At 34.1% G+C, this 17,391-nt stretch overlaps 1 protein-coding gene across 1 annotated transcript in view; it reads right to left on the bottom strand.

The window, feature by feature from the left end:
- Positions 1-5,220: 5,220 nt before the first annotated feature.
- LOC110452246 (FK506-binding protein 5-like) overlaps positions 5,221-17,391 on the bottom strand; it is a 65,090-nt gene continuing 52,919 nt past the window's right edge. The window contains exons 2-7 of the mRNA XM_021500633.1: positions 15,287-16,255; positions 14,145-14,410; positions 11,751-11,822; positions 10,715-10,846; positions 7,986-8,125; positions 5,221-6,491 (exon numbers count right to left, since the gene is read on the bottom strand). Coding sequence (XP_021356308.1) covers positions 6,291-6,491; positions 7,986-8,125; positions 10,715-10,846; positions 11,751-11,822; positions 14,145-14,410; positions 15,287-16,242 — 1,767 coding nt within the window. The 5' untranslated portion in view covers positions 16,243-16,255 and the 3' untranslated portion in view covers positions 5,221-6,290. The remainder of the gene's footprint in view (positions 6,492-7,985; positions 8,126-10,714; positions 10,847-11,750; positions 11,823-14,144; positions 14,411-15,286; positions 16,256-17,391) is intronic.

Genomic DNA, 17,391 nt, shown 5'->3' on the forward strand with positions numbered 1-17,391 from the left:
TACTAATTCGATTGGTCAGAGTTGTTATTTGGTCACCTGACCAATCGGAGCACTTGATTGACCATTCAGTTTGTGTTTCATATCGACTCTTATCCGACACACAACCGGAGACACTCTAAGGAGTCAGACATATATGAAAGACACTGCATACTGTACTTCCAAATTACATTGGAAGAAATCCTTTGTTCACAGCATTCTGCAGGTGAGTGCGTCGCGTTCAGTATTTTATTATTTAAATTCATTTATAATTTATAAATTAACTACGCAGCGCGATGAACGTATCTGTGATGGTGTGAAAGATATATATTTGTTGTTTTTTGTGTAAAGTCATATATGTATAATCCTTATTTGTAGGTTCTTTCGAACCAACGAAATAAACTATCAATTGTGAAACCAAACCCAAACGAGAAAGGAGTGATGTGTGAGATATAAAGGTAAGATGTTGGGTGAATGCTAGGTGAGATTTGGTGTCAGTTAGAGAACAATAGGATTAAATTACAGGTAAACTATAACCTGTACTATAAAGTGTCTTACCATATGGTATGAACGGTATACATGGGAATCATTTTTGGTGATAAATGTTATTTATTTATGAGGTTATTTCCATTTCATTTATTAAAGTCTTCATCATAATAATAGGTAATTTCATATAAACTGTCATAACGTTCACTTTACATATTATAATTAAGTCTCTTTGAAGTATTCTTCTTGACCAAAATATTCCTTGAATTACGTAAGTGGTTCCTCTGGTCAAGGCAGTAACATCATTACAGTGTATACCATTTTTGAATAAATTGGTCATGTAACCTAGTTTTCAATTTGTGTTTCAAAAATAATTTATTTATAGTACATGTCTATTGATCATGATATATATCCATATAATTTCAGCCCCGAGTGACAAAGTATTTTCTAAAGATAATGGAACCATTTAAAATGACTACTGTGAACCATCTAGTACACATTGTTCCATATAATGGTAAACATATATTCAATATTTTTAGAATAGTATGCGTATACGTCAATTTGGATACTTACATATTTAATTATTTCCAAAATAAATGTTTTGTTGGAATTCATATCTGTATTCCTGTTACTACAGTACATATTGTTACCCATCGTGAATGAGACAATACATATATTTAGTACATAGTATTTTTTTCTTATTCACAGTACATGTAGTTACCTACATGAGCTTTTCATTTTTTTCAAAATGAATATGCAGAAAATGACTTACGATTGACTATCATTTACTAATAAAATAGCGATAGATTTATATATCATATGTAGCCGTTATACTGTTATAACTATTAAGGATCTTTAATGGTGAGCATGTGTTTAAGACAAAGTTTTATCAACTTTAAACCACCAATACATGTATACATGAACCATGAACTATGGATCCAAGTCGTTGCATATGCTAATAATTTAATAGGTCATCACGCGCTATTATGCTATTTTTCATAGAAAGGATACTGCGCAAATCACTTTAAGTACATGTTTAGGTAACATCTAATATTTTATTGATTTATTGATTTAGTAAGCAGACGGGAGGGAAGAAAATAATAATATGTGTAAATTGATGAAAAGACCAGACAAGATGATAAAGAAAATTACCTTGTGAACTGTAGTTATAATGTAACTCCATGTACAGTGCACATCGATGTGAACTCCAGTGCACAAGCTAGTGAACTGAAGTTCATTTTTTGCGTTCACTCAAGTGCATTAGGCTACCAAATTAAGTTTGCTTCCAACTGTACCAACCACCAATAATAAACACTTTTCTTAAAAATATTATACATTTGTAAAGGTAATGCTTCTGCAACGACTTATTGCTCATTAACATTTACAAGTAGCGTACCTAAGCAGTACATAATTTATGCTATTAAAAAAAAAAAATCAGTATCCACAAAGTTTTTTGTGGATGAATAAAAATAGTTTGGTATTGTTGGAAAGAGCTAATATTTTGGTCTCTGTTTCCTTTAAAACACATGCCATTTTGAGGTTTCAATTTATCTCGTCATCATACGGATACGTCATCATACGGGTACGTCATCATACCGGTACATCATCATACGGTTACGTCATCATACGGGTACATCATCACAAGGGTAGAAAAAGGGTTACCTGTAGCATTTCTGTCACTTCATCTGTCCTTCCTTGAAACAATGTGGCACTGTCAGTAAGTGGCGAATATGTAAGTAAATTAAATTGCAAGTAGTAGCGTATGTACACCAGCAAATCGAAATTTTGGATACACATTAAAACAGACCGAATCCTTACCTGTTTGTTGACGAGTTGATCTCCACATACGGATCAGATAGTCTTAGCGATGACTTGGATGTATCAGAAAGACACTTTCACAGTCGATGCAACCAGAACAAGAAAATCGAAGATGTACTAGGAGCTGAACAGGTGTAGGGGCGGAGCGCACGTTGGGTGTTGTGCGAGGCTAAGGAAACACATTTAGATGGTTCGATGGTCGATCCGGAGTGGGATTTAAATAATTGGGCTCGAAGGCAGAGTCCGTCTCTATTACGAGCACACGTTGTATATTATGCATGCTATGTAGAGGAGGCTAAGGAAACACTTACAGATTTGAATGGTTCGCTGGTTGATTCGGAGTGAGATTTAAAATAATTGAACTCAAAGGTAGAGTTTGACTCTAGTACATCATGCCGGTCGCGTTATTGTCAATTAGTTCAGTCAATTAACGATGTAACATCAAACTATTCGCGAAACAATTAAGTTTTAGTTTCTCTAAACCCTTACCTTAGGGTTAGTGACCCTTACCCTAATCCTAAGTTGTAAGCTAAGAACAGAGAAAGCGTCTTAAGGAGAAAAGTGTGTAGTGTATTCAAGCTAAGGAGGGTATATACATGTACGAGCGACATCCTGCTTATTAAAGATGGACATCGGCGGTATATCTAAATGTTAACTAGAAGGACTTTTTTTAAAGAAACGGAGTTTATGTACGCGGAAGGAGAACAAATTTTGTATGAATTTTTTAAAAGAAAATATATCGATTTTTCGACAACTAGAGCTTTTTAAACTTCTCGTATACAAGGTTATCATCCTTGGGATGGCAATACCATGTTAATCTAAACTGCTAAAGCGCCTAATAATTACTCTCTACACATAAGGATAGGTTCAAACAAACAAACTTTACCAAATTATTGTCTCCCTGTGAAAGAAAGGTGTCATTACACACATTCCAGAGTTATCTCCCTTCAAACAATAAATGTAGCCATTTAAGTTTTAATAAAGAATTCCGCAAAATGTGGACATGTTATCTTTTCGCTGCATGTAGTTATTCATTTTTAGCAACGTCATAGGTACCTACCTTTTTCGGACGTCATTAGTACACAGCTTATCGACGTCATAAGTACACAGCTATTTTTGACGTCATAGGTACAGTTATTTGAGACGTCACAGGCACATATACATGTATGAAGCTATTTAAGGATCTCATTACCTAGTTTTCTCTGACGCCCGAGCTTCCTTGTGGCATACCCTTTACAAAATTCCTCCCCTTGTTGTTTACGTAAGGCAAGTAGCCTCAACCAGCAAAATTGCACTAACTTAAGAACTAGTTATTAAATGAAAGATCGCTTGTGCCAATTAACTTAGATGCATGTTGCACTGTGGTGCGTCAGTCTGGCGACCTGCTGTAAACACTTCCTGCTTTTCTTGCTAATAACGACACTTTGGAGAATGTTGCAAGCGTCATAATATCTTCATGCCTTACCTAATTTAATTTTGGATGTCGAAAGATTCAGGATGAGCGTGAGCCATGCAGCATTTTATGAAAAATATATAAACAAGTCAGACATGGTAAGGCATATAAAACAAAGTCGGTGTAATATGGTACAACTTTTATTAGATAAAATTTCGGAGAGAAATTGTAGTTGTCTTTCTTCTATAGGTCGAAATATTAAAGGCTTAATAAACTCTATCAAACTTAAACAGAAAACACGTATAAATATATTTCTGAATTAAAGAGATCTTTTCCCATTTTTTTAAACGTTTCTGAGCCATGTTGTTTAGATTAGCAGTAAAATTTGCAGGAAAGAGGATTTTTTAAGAGATGAAATGTTATCATAATAACAGTTATTTATATCTATGTATATATATCTTATTTTGTTATTTTGAATCCATGAAAATGAATGAAATATATATTATTATTAAGATCAAAATGTTTCACATAATTAAATTTTACAGTAATTTGAAGTTTATCCATTACTTAAGTGTAATCAATATATTTTAAAATGCCCCACTAATGAAATTCATGTGTACAAATATCCAGGGCAAACCTTACAATATTAATCAGATCTGTATTTCGATTAACCAAATTTTAGATAGCTTCAACTTATATGTAACAGATATAAGCATTAATCGGACAACAAGTCTTTAAGAAGGGATTTTTTGTCTGTAACGAATCTATTCACCTAATCATTTCCTCATTTCTCAGAATACCAAACATTTTTGTTCCGTTAAACTAAAGTACTTATCGGTATTTAACAGTAACAAAAAAATATTAAATTTCATTATTGCATTTACTTTATTTTTAGATTTTGAAATGAATTAGGCGTCTTGTACCAAAAGTAAAATTTAATCACTTTAAGAATTACACATTACAACCATGTAAGTGAGATAATCATCTGTATCTTGGTAGACGAATTACGTTTTAAAATCGATATTATAGGGTTTGCTACATCAGGTATTTAAATTAGACAGATACATTTTGAATGATCACACATATCTGAATAGACAGACGAGATCAAAGACAGTTTACGTGAAAAGTTTAATTATTCTATTGTAACACAAAAGCAATCATACAAAGATCTGACTGACAAGGGAAACACAAAATTGAACATAAAATAAAAAAACTTGCCGAATTGTCTCTTTTATACAAAATTAGGATATTGATAACTACTACACAGCTTTGGGAAATAAACGTTATAATTTGCACCAGTTCTACATAAAATACTTGTTTGAAATGAGCTCGTAACTGATATGTTAACAAAATATATATGTGTGATTAAGAAAGAATATTTCCAGATTTTTTTAAAGTTTTTAAAGTAATGAAATAAACGCAAAATATAACGAACATACTTATTTAATTATATACTTAACCAATCAGAGGTTCTCGCTACGAAATATCAACAGATGACAAGCATTGTCATGACCAATGCCCCCCCCCCCCCCCCCCCCCCNAACTGATAATAATAGTCGAGTTCACTTCAAGCCAAATATTTTATAGAGAACTGTTGTTCATCTATTGTCTCATACTAAACCCAGAAACGTTACTATTCTCTTTTTCTCAAATGCTTCACTTATTTCCAGTACTGGAACACTATCCGCATCCTATCCAGGACAGAAAAGCCACCTTGTATTGACGGTTCAGTATTTGTATATATCTGTATCGGGAACGATAATGTATAGACAAGATATTAATATTATATATGTCTGTGGATGGGACAAATAATCAAAGCATACTTTGATTTTACTTTTCACTGCATGCACCTTGTTGCCATCATTATGAAATAACAACTTCGGTGCTTTCTTTTCTATGGTTAATTTTCTTGAAAGTGATAATGGGTATAAACGCCATTGGACATCAGTAAAGGTTGACCTCCGAGTGTAAAGTGCGTTTGTTTTCCACAAAGACGCCGTTCTTCCTACTACCGATTATAATACCATCCATTTTAGCAACATCTTACTATCCACACCGTACTGACTAAACCCCTGTATGCCTAAAGAACATCAATTTATCTATTTCCTGTGATACACAATCAACAATCAATGACGTCGTATATTCATTGTTGCTTTCACCAGAGTGTTTGGGATAATGGAGATTGTACTGTAAATATTCCTACGTGAACGATATTTAAATAAGCGCGCTTGTCTTCTCAACCACCAACCAATATATGCTGATTTACGCCTGGAACTGTAATTTGATATAGAATTAACATTCCAACCGCCCCTTAGTACATTAGTGAGTAAGTTTTTTTTATAAACGGTTAACGTCGACATAAGCTAGTTCAGTTGCGTATGCTCAATATTATTGAGCGCAAGTTCATTAGTATACTTTACACTGCGACACCGCAAGTTATTCTTGTTTTCGTCTTATGACGTCAATGATTGTCATCAATATTTGTCTAAAATATTAAATGTCCAAATAACTTATTATGTTCATAAATATATTTTGTGTATTTGCTAAAGGCAGCTATCTCCGTTATAGACTCGATACGGCATCATTATCACAAGAGTCTCCTTCAGCGCCGCGGCACCTATAGTCCGAGTATGTAGTCCCGGACACAAGGATCTCTGCACTCTTTGATTGGTCGTCCATTGTACTGTTGTCCACTCTTGATAAGCCAGAGAAATTGCGCACCGTCCCGGATGCAACTTTTGTTGGGGCCACATATCTCTATCACCTCCGACCCAAACCCTTGGTCACATTGGCTTTTTGTCACACCATGCCCCTTTCCCTGTAATGCAATTGTCGGAACTTAAATCTTCACATTCAACCAGAACTAAACATAGCATACAGGTATCACAAATATTTAGGACTAATTTCTTAGTCGGCATATCTCAACAATGAGTGCTGTTTAAAGGTTGGCGGTTTTGTAATTTCCCGGAATTACTTTTTAAAACGGAACAAGTTGCACTGAATGTAATGCTAAAGTGTTAACTTAACTGTTTAAATGGAAAATAATTCCATGTATATTAAACCAGAGTTTTTTGTTGTTGTTGTGTTATAAATATAATCAAATATTTTACATTGCATGACTCAAATTAACTTTAAACATTGTATTAAGAATGTATGGGCAACACATTTTTTTTGAGAGTTGATCCTCTACGCTAAAGAAAGTATCCATGAAAGTTTAATGACACAGTAGTAAATCCTGATTTAAAGCCAAAGTGTTCCACAGCAAAGGTTATTGATAATAATTATGAAATCTTCCACTTCTGCGCTGTTGAATGGGAATTCTCTTATATAGAATAATTACCTAGAATAAAATGAAAGAGGTTTATTCATTAGAGCTACTTCCCTTGGCAAATGTTTCAATTTGGTACCAAGACTTTTCAATTTGGTACAGTAAGTTTACAAATCCTGGGTAGCTGCGTCTATACAGTGCAGAATCAGCCATATGCTAGCTTGGGCCATGGAATTTCTCATTATTTTATTTCCTTTTTTTTTTTTTTTTTTAAATAAATTTTAGCCTGTAAACACATTACAAAATATGTTTTATATGTAATAAATATATAGAAAATAATTTAATAAATATTTTATAAAAGAAGTCAATAGTAATAAAATATCTAACGTTATTTCACTAAGTAATGGTGCTCTTCGTAGTATGTGACGCCATCTCAGAATACTATTCTGGAAATGTTGCATTGTCAACCCTTAAAGATCGTCAGAGCAAAGAATGAAATGTATCACAAAGACAGGAAGCATTTCAGCTTCATTTTTTTCAGATGTTGTGTATCATCGTCCTTATTACCTTTCACAAAATCTGTCTAAAAGGCACATCAGTATCTGTTTTATCAAACTTTTCAAAGTTTTACCTATCTGTAACCTATCTGATGCAGTGTGTATACGCTCCCTATCGATAGGCAAAACGTCTCGGGTCGAGTGACATGAACAATATACTATTTCGTCACATCATTGTACAGGTAAAAATACAAAACGCTCATTCAGTCATAGCTTGACAAAGGGACCAGTTGGTCTTGAAACGTTGCGACATGTTTGATACGTAAATGTTTTGTGTAGAAAGTAAAACTTTGATATCACATGTTTCCAAACTGATGAATCTTATTGAAGACAGTATCTGTTTTATTTTTAACCGTTTCAGAAACAAAACTTGCTGTTGCTAGTAATCGAAGAATAACATGTCATTTGGACAGCAAAACGTACATAAATGTATCACCCTAAGATTAACACACTGTTTGTAAACAGTACTCTGGACATGAAAACTTACACAACTGTAGCAAAGCTCGTGTCGGTTACAGAGTTCCCTAGCCTCGTCATCGATGGGCAACCCCATCTTGTCTGCGATCTCACAGTCAGTGTTCAGCAGGTCAACAGCAATGCAAGTGTTTGGAACATCAAGTTGCATTTCTAATAAAAGGAATAAAAATGACGTTTGTCTAGACATTTTATAACGATTGAATAATGAAAAATATGCAATTCTCACATATGCAGGTAACGGTAGTTATCTTGTCAGCCATCTTAAATTTGTTAAAATTTCTTAGCAATATTGTCATTAAATATGATAAAACATAAGTGTCAATTCAGGATTAACGGTTCATCAACAGGATGTAATATAGTACACAAAACACATAAATAATTGCACTTTATAAACAAAGCATTTCTTTTGAAGTCACGTATTTGAAAAACACATGAGGTTGCCTCCCTTATACCAATAAATACGAAGAGTCCAGACACAGTTGTACTTTACATTTGTAAATTATCATATTAATGTTTCATTCCATTTCGGTCTTTGGCATGTGAACCTCAAAAGAGACATTACAAAAACCTACAGTACAATTCAATGCTAATTTGTTTTTAAATGAAGTGATAAAATGAACACGATACTGAGTTGCAGTAGCAAACGCAGGAGGTTGGTAATCGAAAAGTTTGCCAATGTAGTGAAAGCGGGCTAAAGAAAATTTAGACAAACATTAGGCGAAGGAGAAAAAAATCTTAAATCTGTACGATGAGTAAGATGATGCACCTAGACTAAGGCCAGGAAAGTGAAGGATCAATACTACGGGATATATGTCACACAGGGATGCTTCCTACTACTAAGCACATGCCGCAAAAGCTTGTTTTTATACAAATATACAAAGGTCTCGAATTATATGACGGATATCATATAACCACAAATGATTGACTGGGTACCCTCAGAGAAAAGCACACAAGGGAGGTTTAGTATGTTCAGACAAAGGCTATCTATATTGTTAGCGTTCGTGTGACGATCCATCGACACCAAACGGTATGGTCATATAAAAACGAAATGAAATGAACGAGTGTGTTTAGACAGATAGCTAGATGGAATTTGATGAAGTCAACGTACCTAAAATGCACATAAATTAAAAGAAAGTTTGAAAAGAATGGAGGAAAGGACAAAAAAGCGATGCTAGCTTTCTTCAGTTTTACCGTTAAAGAATGATAAATATCACAAATCCAGCATCATTTCTGCCATTATTGACTCAGACACGTGATATTAATCTTCATATCGTCAGAATTGATATAATAGAATGATATACGCTTACGAATTATATTAAATGTAGGACGTCATTGTTCTGATTGATTAGACCCGTAAATGAAATTAAAACACATGTTAATATGTTATAATTACGTAACCTAATAAAACATTTATTATAATTAAACAGAAGCTGGTAATTGAATCCCATGGGTTTTTTGACACCTTAACATAATTTGCCTCTTAACTTCGTGGAATCGTTTACTTCTGTCTTAGTTCCTAGTTGTTTTGTGATTGATGATGCTCCTTTTAATTATCTCACACTGCAGTTGAATTGAGATGCTATTTTGGTTCAGTAAAATGTATTGGTTATTTAATTTCAGTGAAGTGTATGGGATATTTAAATATATCGAAGCCCTTGTGATGTCGTTGAAATCTAGCAATTTTTACACAAAGAGTACACATTGGGAAATGGGCGAATAGATTTATAAATGTTGTACATTAAATTTTGACAATGTTCCTAATATATAAAACATGCATTGCACATTATTGAAAACAGGCACTTTACATGAAACAGGTATATGATTTTATGTATATCGAAATTGCCGTAAAAACAAATTGTTAATAGGCCAACATGGTGACACATGATTCGGTTTGTTTCGTCTAAAGGTCTTAAATCAATCTACATTCAGGAATACAATTACTCAATGAATTAATTAAGAATGTTAATAGAGAAGCATTTTCATAACAAAACACGTAAAACATTGTAACTCTGTCTGACACCAATTAAAGATGGACGTAACAAACTCACAGGTGACTGCTCATTAAAAATATGGTAATAGATATAGTATGAAAAACCAACATCATACAGTTGTTGCCTCCTTCTAGGACTATCTTTTCCCCCTTCTCTGTAACAGCAGCAAACGATCAGAATACGTGATGTGTAGCCTTGTACATCGTTATATTAACTTAACACAACGACGTCAACGTCATCCGAAACCCAAAGATAAGTTTTGAATATTTATGGTTATCTATCCAGTGGGAAAGTTTTGAGCTACATGATTGCTTGAAAGGACATTTCTGGTGAATTTCTTAGTCCTCGAACGTTGCCAAAACTTTGATTACCTCCGTTATCATTTTGAAGATATTCAGAGTTCATGATAGCCACATCGTACTCATCATTAACTTGAAAGTATACTATAAATAGTTTTATAATGCAGTGTCATTAATTTGTAACACACTGTGTCAGTATTCAAATTTTAAAATAATTTCAATCACATATGTATGTATTACGTTCATATTTCTTCAGTTTGATCCAGTGCTTTCACCCCATATAAGAACTGGAGGAAGCACCATCTCCCGTGCTAAAGATTTTTTTGCTTTTTTTTGTTTTTTGTTTTTTATTTGCGTCGAATTTTTGTCTCATTTTCCCCTGTGTTGAAAAAAAGAAAATGATGTTTTAGCATTTATTGTTGTTTAAAAGCAACTCCTGTCATACTCACCGTCTTCTATTTCATCAGGTGTGTCTTGGTTTTCGACATCTTGTTGAGATTCGAGATATTGTAGAAGCGCCTGTCGGACAGACTCATCGTTATCTGATCCACCATTTCTTCTTTCTATTTCTGGAACATCATCTGTAAATATACATATCCAACATCAACAGCAATTCATTCGACCTGTCATACCAGCAATCTAAGAATATAAGGGCGCACAGGAACAAAACTGGTGAATATGTCGGCATTTTATTAACGAAATGTTTAATTTTGCAATGTTGTTATTTTCAATAGAGTAAGTGAGTAATACTATGCGACTACATCTTACAACATCCTCGATACTTTAGCGGTTACGCTCACTTCAGTATTCAGTTTTCCTTTATTAATGTATCTTACATATTTAGTGTTATTGTACATTGTTTGATGAGATTTACAAATATTTCAACTTCATGTACATTATATAATATCACCAGATACACAACTTTGTTGATGAGAGAGGATGACTAGTTCGATCCTTTCATATACATCAAAAGCAATGAGTGATTTTTGAAGTCGGGCGTCGTTCTGTTGAAGTCTTCAAAGGACAGGTATCAGCCTAGCGATTGGTCAGGTTTTTATACCCGAGACCAATCAAACAGCTGTCTTTGTGCCATCAATTTTGCCATGACATATTCCAGGGGTGAAGAGAGCGAAAGTGCGCGTAACCCCTGGAGTATCGAGGATGATTTTACGAAGGGACTCCATATTCATCATGTATGGCATCTATAACAGTTCGGCGTAATTATGGTCTTAGTGAGCTTGTACCTGGTGATATTATATAATGTACACGTAGTTGAAATATTTGTAAATCTCATCAAACAATGTACAATAGCACTAAATATGTAAGATAAATTGATATAGGAATACTGAATATTAACTGAAAATTAACCTTCGTCATCAGAACATATATTCCGTTTCGTTGGTTTTGCAAAGTCTTTATTTTCATCTTTGATATATTTTTACCATTTCATTTTTCATCTCATCAAATAAACAATTTATTGCTCACCAATTTGATTTGCATTGGGCTCTCCTTGTCGTAGATATTGTTTAACGAATCTTTCTAGAACAGCTTGCGCATCTACAAACGATTGGGTAAAACATGTATTTTAGTGAAGAAAAGGAAGCAAACTGACTAATTTCTTAGATCGTTATCTTAATATTTGTTTTCCTTCTCTAGTGGACTTATCCAAATGTTTTCTCTGACATACGTTTTTGGATACTGATAGAACTTGACATGAGGGTTGACTTGAATAATATAAGACTGATATAACTTTAAACTAATGTTTTCTTTTCGATTAAAATTAATAAAATATCATCATCATATTAATTAAATTCAACAATTTTAAATGGATGAAATGTTCCGAAATTGCCCATAACGCTTCAACTTGGCTGACACAACGTTATCTATAACTTCACTGGTATTTGTTCGATTTGATACAAACAATAAGATACGACCACATAACCAGACAAACAAGATGGCTGCCATCAATTCTGTTTAGCTGAAAAAACCATGACCGCTAAAAACACTTTTTTTTTATCCCAAGTTTCTGACGATGTTTTTATATCGAGTCTGGATTAGTGTTGCAAAATAAAAAGCGTTTTTTCATCCTTTATGAATAGATTTAAAAATAATTAATCTTGTCAACGAAGAGACTTCCTCAAACGTATGCGTATTGCAAGCTACCTAGATCCAGTTTAAGGTCATTGTTACTAGTTTAAGAAAATTATTGTTAAAACTCTTGTCACGACAAATTTTTCATCGGACGTCATAAATAGCTCAAGTATGAGGTATTCGCAAAGGACTTCGTTTTTCAGGGTATCAAGGTCACTGTTAGATTTTGTAAACGATTTCATATGTCTAAGAGGACTTCATACTATAATAAAGTTTGAGGAAACTTTGATTATTGTTTTGGTACTTCAGGATATTGTCAATATGTTCTACTGGTAGACTATCTTTGCCCTTCAAATGAATTTGTAGCTCTCCTGAATAAACGTAAATGCTTACATGTTCATTTAGAAAGAAAAAAATGTGATTTTTTATCATGTAATTAGGTTTCTGGAGTGATACGTAACAAAAGTACTGTTGAAAAGAAGGCAAGGTATATGATTTCTATAAAACTGTTGTTTAAGGTAGGTGACATTTATGCGCTTATACAAAATGATCATGAAGCAATTGAAAAAACACATAAGATGAAATATGTAATAATTAGCAAAGAGCACAAACACATCCTATGAGAGTAGTGATCGGAAGTTAGATTAGAGAGTAGATACAAGCATTTTGTTCTGTAAACGAATACAACATGCGTTCCTTCTGATTTACATTTGTGTGTGTTAATGTAGTATCTAATGTTTTGTCCGCGCTATGGCAGTGCTCTTAGTTGTCATCGTTCGTTATTGTTTGAAAAGTATTGATATTGTCATGCTTGTCTGTGATATCAGCAGACACAATAGCTTTGTCATGGTGCGAAATGTGTGTAACATGACCTCAAAGGATAAGCGCAATCATGAACGTAAAACAAGTAACAGATTTAATCGATATGGGACTACATATCCTGGGGAACAATGTCATCGAAACCTGGTGTTATCCGGTCAATACTTGGGGCTATGAATGTGAAAAGAATGAATGCTTTTCGGTTCTGCCCGTTACACTTGGGGGCGATTTATACCGTCTGTGTCATGTTGTTTTCAGAAAAAGAATGTATTCATGTGGACACACGAGAAACAGTCGATTATTTCGAAAAACGCATTATTAAAAAACAGAGGAGTATAAAACCAAAAGGGGAAAATCGGATATGTATCAGTTCCAATCTAATTGTATTTTCTTTTGTATTGATATCGATGAGTATTTCAGACTCCATCAACACTAAATTATAGAAGGGACTGACCATGTCACATATTTGTATGTTTTTGTCCCAAAAAGAAATAAAATAGAAATAAAAAATAAAAACCCCGAATGGTCAGCTGTCGTTCTTGACTGATACAAATGACAAAATATTTTACACACTAATATATGGAGAACTAGTTTAGATTTTTACTAAAGAACAAGTAGGTTACATTCAAATACATGTTTAGCATGATTGGCCCATGAATAAAACTGGTCGAATTCACAATTTCTACTTAACCTCTACTTCCGGTTCTTGAAGAACACAATAATGAAGTTAAAGGTGAATGAAGACGAACAGATATATAATAGTTTACGGAATCTATTAATTAATGAATTTCCATGCAAATAGGTTCATCGAATTCCAAGTTGATTTACAAAACAGTATGTAATGCTTACCTTATCAAAGTGTGAGGACTCTGATAAACGAATATTTTGGAAGTCACGAGGCAGAAGACAATATTGGATTCATGAATGATTATTAAATATCACCTTACAGAAAACCATTCATGTACGCACCTTTTTCATCAATTTCGTCCTCGTCAGTTGGCAGTGGATGTTCGTACCATCTTCCCATTCCATCTTCATATGTAGGTTTTTCGTCGTCAACGTTGGATTCAATTTCAGTTCGTTTATCAATTACATCGTTGCTATCGTCGTCGATATCTTCCTCTTCATCCTCCTCCTCTTGATCCAGTCCATTTTCCTCTGCCAGTTGCGCCAGTGAAGCTATTTGTAGTGCAATTGATGGATTTGATTTAAGTTCCTGAAGAATTTCCTCGTTTCTGAAAACAAGGAAATAATAATATCTTTAAATGCAATCATTATAAATAAAGCAACGTGTTACATGTATATACACATGATGATTTCAGTGAAATTCATGTAAATAATGTTTTTTCAGATTTAAAATATTGTTCAAACTATGATTTATTTCACATTATAAGCATTTATATACTTAATTTAGAAAAACAAATATATTTACCTGTTTGGTTTTTCTGGTAAAAGTTATATGTAAAAGCAATATTTTCAATGTCCTAAATGTTTTGTATTGTTGGACATATTAGAGTTTGTATTTTCCCTGTGCGGTATGTTATTCATTCCTGGAGCGTTAACAGTTATTTGTTGATTAGATTGGCGGGTTTACCTTTACAGTCAATTTATTCAATATACTTGTATTAACCGACTAATCGATTACTACTTGCGTAATGTCTGACGATTTGATATAAAATTATATGTTTGTTCTCAAATATCTACTGTTTTCAAAGAGTAAATTACAATGCAGTGTAAGTCTAACATTAATTAATATTGAGGCGATTTCTATTGGATATATTTGATACTGTGACATATAACAAATAGACTTCTAGGGAAAGAAAGAGATAACTTTGAAATATATATCGTCTACGCATTCTGTATTACCGATGTATGTGTATTGTCCTTACGGGTACCAACCCTTTAAATTATGAGCACAAGAGCAGTTATGGATACATTATCATATGTTGGTAAATAGATGTCATTAAAATGCACATGCAAGATGGTAAGTCTTTGTACTCAAGTCTAAGATAGGTAAATGGTTGTCACCCAAACGCGCTTACCTAATGGCCTTCTCTGTTTTTGTACTCCTGTCTGAGATAGGTAAATTATTGTCAACCAAACGCACTCACCTGATCGCCTTTTCTATGTCTTTGTACTCAGGTCTGAGATAAGAATCTGTCCCCTCCATTTGTGACATAGTAGCTTCCTTGAGAGCCGAGGCAAGGTTGTCGATTTCCTGATCTTCGATTCCTTCCATCAAATGAAGAAGAGCAATCTCGTTATGCAAATCAGCTTCTTCCGATCTCAATGTCTCTCCATTGTCTCGCTTTGCTACTTTCTTCTTCTTTTCGGCAGGGAACGAGTTAATCTGCGGTACCAGTTCCTCACCAGTTGAACTATTTACCCCCTCCTGGCTATCTTCAGAATCCGACGGTGTATCGTTCGTCGCTTCTGGTGATTCATCTCCCCCAAACAAGTCCTTCAGTTCCTCTTTAGTTACTACTTCCGGTTTAGGCGCGACCTCTGACGGATCTTTGTTACCAGTCTCCTCAATTATAGAAGGTGTCTCAGATTTCATTGTTTCCTCTGTTTCTTGCGTCTCCTCATCTTTCACTTGATTTAATAATTTTTCCATTTGTGATTTCGTAATTTTTCTATTAGCGGAGTGACTATCATCTTTAACTTTGATAGCTTCTTCTAGTACGGAATTATGTTCCTTTCCTGACGTTCCAAACAGGCTTTTTAATTCATCAATCGATGGTGTTCCATTCGGCATTTCCTGCTCTCCGTCCTGTTCAAGCTCCTCGAGGTATTGCTGATAGGCTGGTAGGAGATCCTCAAGACTGTACCTGCCATCTAATGCTCCATACTCCTCGTACGGGTCAAATGAGTCTTGCATAGCATCGAGGTTGTTCCGAAGGTACTCGCTCATATCTACTCGTCGCCGTTGACGCTGCAATACTTTGAGGGCTTTGGTAAGTTCCGAGGGGCTCTGGGAGGACCGCTTTCGTATCGTAAAGCTCATTACGCATGACAGAAACATGACGAGGACGGCAGCTTTAGGGAGAATGAACTTCCGATCCATGGCTCACTTATATCTGTTGATCATAGAAGAAAAAAAATATAATGACATCAACATCTACATGGATAATAAAAGAATAATTATCCGAGATCGACAACTAGGCTTTACTGCCTTCGTAGGCGTCTTCAGGCGGACTGAAGAAATCTTCATCGCTTTGAAAGTACTGAAAGTTACATATTTATATCTGGTTTATCAAATCTTGTCAAACTGATAATCCAATGGCGTCACTGTCATAACACACTGTTGTTATTTTCAAGCTATATATGATGTCAGAATTCGAGACCTTGTCAGACATTGGAGAATCTTCTATATGGTTTATAATTTCCCGTTTTCCGCATTATGAGTGATTATATATATAAGAACTCAGGATGAACTTCCGAACCATGGATAACGGGTTACTTTAAATTCAAAGGGAAACAAAAGATATTATTAAAATGATCATCTTAATATTTATTGATTGCATTAATTTTATCTACAAAATTCAGCAGTACAGTATTTTGAAAATCTTTGCAAATTGGAGTTAGAAATGAAAAATAAACAGAGATGAAAATGATATTCCCATCACTAAGAGCAGTAGTCGTTATTTAAGCTTACCTTTTACTATAATAAATATTTAAATTAAATTATATACATTTGAAGTTCAGCAAGGAAACAACTAGAGAAAAGCTGTTTGATTTGAAAATACATTCATCGTCATTAGAAGCTAATTCAGTAAGAACATTTGTTCTAAATTGTTCGTGTCGTTCAGCGCATCTGTCGGCAGCGATATTATTTCAAGCAGACAACATTTTATGTTAATACTGTTGTTAGTTTCTTGCAATATCATATGTCATAATTCGAAACCGTTTTAGATATCGGAGAAGCTTCTATATAGTGTTTGTTGGTTTTTAATATCCCGTTGTGCCGCACTATGGGTTTATCTTTGTGACGAAATATACTATTTAGGTGTACATGACGCATTCTAATATCTACTGGAGCTATTTATAGTATGTCTACATAATACAGTAGCTTTTGACGTCAATGAGGTGTGGATATTATAAACAAAATCGACCCAGTTAGTATATAGACATATACTTCTCTCTAAATGGGATGGAATTTACTTTTTTCCGTCTTATCCACCCAACTGTGTCAAACCCGATTACCCAATGACGC

This window comes from Mizuhopecten yessoensis, unplaced genomic scaffold (genome assembly GCF_002113885.1).
Source record: "Mizuhopecten yessoensis strain PY_sf001 unplaced genomic scaffold, ASM211388v2 scaffold6505, whole genome shotgun sequence".
Taxonomy (NCBI): domain Eukaryota; kingdom Metazoa; phylum Mollusca; class Bivalvia; order Pectinida; family Pectinidae; genus Mizuhopecten; species Mizuhopecten yessoensis.